Source organism: Priapulus caudatus, unplaced genomic scaffold, assembly GCF_000485595.1.
Source record: "Priapulus caudatus unplaced genomic scaffold, Priapulus_caudatus-5.0.1 Scaffold398, whole genome shotgun sequence".
Classification (NCBI taxonomy): Eukaryota; Metazoa; Priapulida; class Priapulimorpha; order Priapulimorphida; family Priapulidae; genus Priapulus; species Priapulus caudatus.
The window spans coordinates 263,275-266,194 of NW_014577459.1; the positions used below are offsets into that span (position 1 = coordinate 263,275).

The 2,920-nt window shown below is 40.2% G+C and overlaps 1 protein-coding gene across 1 annotated transcript in view; it reads right to left on the reverse strand.

The window, feature by feature from the left end:
* Nucleotides 1-2,920, reverse strand: part of LOC106809945 (NADH dehydrogenase [ubiquinone] 1 beta subcomplex subunit 3-like) — a 4,901-nt gene that overhangs the window by 1,852 nt on the left and 129 nt on the right. Inside the window, exon 2 of the mRNA XM_014813184.1 lies at nt 2,319-2,447. Coding sequence (XP_014668670.1) covers nt 2,319-2,447 — 129 coding nt within the window. The remainder of the gene's footprint in view (nt 1-2,318; nt 2,448-2,920) is intronic.

Here is a 2,920-nt window from a genome sequence, read left to right on the forward strand (position 1 = left end):
TAAAAATATAAACATAATACTAAACAACCTAAAACTACCCCGGGTACATATCTGTAGTACCTGATACGACAACGACCCCTTGAGCCTTGCTGACAGTAACTTGGAGCTGTCTGTTTACTGCGTTATATGCTGGTTTGTGAGACAAAGCGAATGAAAACCATTCATTTGGCACCATTCACGACCAGCTCGATTCGACTAGAATAGTAGAATAGGATATCGACTGACAGTAGACTTTAATGCCAGGCAAAGACATGGCACCGACAATGGACTGGAATTTCCCTTTTAATTTGGTTGTTTATTTTATTCATGTACTAATAATTGATTAATGTTTGTAGCTGAAAGTCAAACCTTACACACTAGCTGTGTCAGATTTGTTGCTGGTTCCGCACACACATTGCTGCATAGCCCTATGGCACAGCGAAGCTAGTTATCAGTAGTAGTACTAGTACTATAGTTCGTAGAAGGTTCCGCGATTTTTCATATTACCCACAATGCAACACCGCCGGCCATGACGATTACAGAAACCAGTTCAGGCATGGTACAAGTACGTTGAGCAACGCACTGTTCTCTGCTCATTTTATTCGCCTATTAAGGTTAGACCAAACCCAAATAGGCTAAAATGTTTATTATTAAGGAAATCCATCACAACGCCGCTCGCCTGCGGTGTTGCCAACTGCAGCAATCGGTATCAGAGAGAGCCACACAGCTTTTTTAGGCTGCCTAGCGTGATCACAACACAAGCTAAAGTGACGAGAGACAAGGCGGACCACAGACGCTTGGAGCATTTTCAATAAAAAAGCAATGCTGAATAAACACGAAATGTATTTACTACCAATGTCTTAATGTTTCTCTACTCCCTTTCGCCTAGTATTGCCGATAATTACCTGTAAATGGCGGTCAAATGCTCCTCTGCAACACACAGGTACACAGCACGCACGGCGCACGCCGCTACACATTTACACTTATATACATAATGCTATATCGCCGGCATCAAGTAGGCAGCTGTTTGAGTGGGGGTGGCGATTTCTCTTGCACGTGCAGCATACTCTTCATAAAATAGCACCGAGGCAACATGTGAACAGAATTCACCAATAGTCCAGTCAATATATGAAATACTCGGAACAAATTGCAACAGTAGGTTTTATTGTTGGAAGTTGTTGATTAAACCCTCCTAAACTTCATATGCAAAATCGGCCAAAATCGGACTACGGGAAACTGGCTAATTAGCGTAAATCCAAAATGGCCGCCATTTTTAAGTTTGAGGCTAGTTTGTCCTAGATAGTACAGGAGCTAAGAGCCAAAAATCAAATGAATGTTGTGCATTTTTTGACAAAAGCATGAAAAGTGGCATAAAGGTAGTTTAAGATATGTATATTCATATGAGATCGGGTACTCATCTCCATCGGCATGGTATCTGGGCGCCATCTTGAATTTTAAAATGGCCACCATCAAAATCCATTATCTTACATTTTTCAGCTAATTTTCAACATAGAAACAAGATTTTGGTGTCTAAAACCAACATTATCGGGGTCAAGAAACCCATTACAATCACAAAAAATGCACAACATTCATTTGATTTTTGGCTCTTAGCTCCTGTACTATCTAGGACAAACTAGCCTCAAACTTGAAAATGGCGGCCATTTTGGATTTATGCTAATTAGCCAGTTTCCCGTGGTCCGATTTTGGCCGATTTTGCATATGAAGTTTAGGAAGGTCTAATCAAAAACTTCCAACAATAAAACCTACTGTTGCAATTTGTTCCAGGTAGGCCAATAATTTTCATATATTGACTGGACTACAAGCCCGGCTTTACAATTACAGTGTGCTGACATGATGCCTGTCCCATTTATCTTATCGTGACTCATGCACGGATAGAGAGATGGTATAATCAGAGACTGGGAGTGCATAACACATGCTCGGATAACGTAGATGGGACTCTCACTGTTCACATGATAGATGTAGACTGATACACCACTAACCCAACCACAGAACAGTTGATCGTAGGCATCCAGACTTTTGTGGGTCTGAAAGTCCTTGAGTATAAAATGGACTCGGCTAGAATGTTAGGCAGTCCATTCACGAGATCCTAATAAGCATGTGATGGGCACAAGTTGTGGTCCTCGCTCCATTCTCGTAAGGGTGTCAATTCCCAACGCACGCAATTTTCTCGAGATAGCGTGCTTTGGCTACGTTGTCTAGTGAATCAAAGTACTTGTCCATACTACGTACACTTCAGACAGTTGGCAAATGTGCATTGCATGTGGATTGTAGGTAATATTGCTATTTTTAGTCCAAGTCGCGAAACCCTCTATAGTTACCTAAGCCATGGATCTTTTAAGCCTTTGCTTGCAAGCATCTGCTCGACTTCGGCGAGTTTAGGAGCATCTGCGACCTTGTATATCCTCCAGTCCGGGACCTTAATTTCTTGATGGTGGCCACCACCCATTCTAAAATAGGAACATAGTATTATAATATGTAAAGGCACGACAGACATAGTCACGAACACTACAATCGCAAACATATAAATGTTCCTATGTATAGATTTACTCACTTGGAAAGGTCCAAGAGTAAGCGCACGAAACCTTATTTTTCGGCTTTTGCCCTCCAATTTTTCGCGACATCTGGCGGTGAAAGATGCTCAAAAATTTTAAACGGTTGAATTTCATTTGCAAAGTTATGAACATATTCTGAGAAAAAACTAGATACTATGCTGCTTTGTATAAATAATATCTGATTTATTAATAGTAAACTTTACAAAAGTTGTATTTCAAAATATTTATTGACATCGCCATCGTCTAAGAACAAGAATGGATATCATCAAGAATTATTATTCACTCCTGATATCATATTATATTATATCTATGAGAACAACTATGTTATTTCCGTCGCTTGTCTTGACATTTTTAATCCAGCTGTTTTC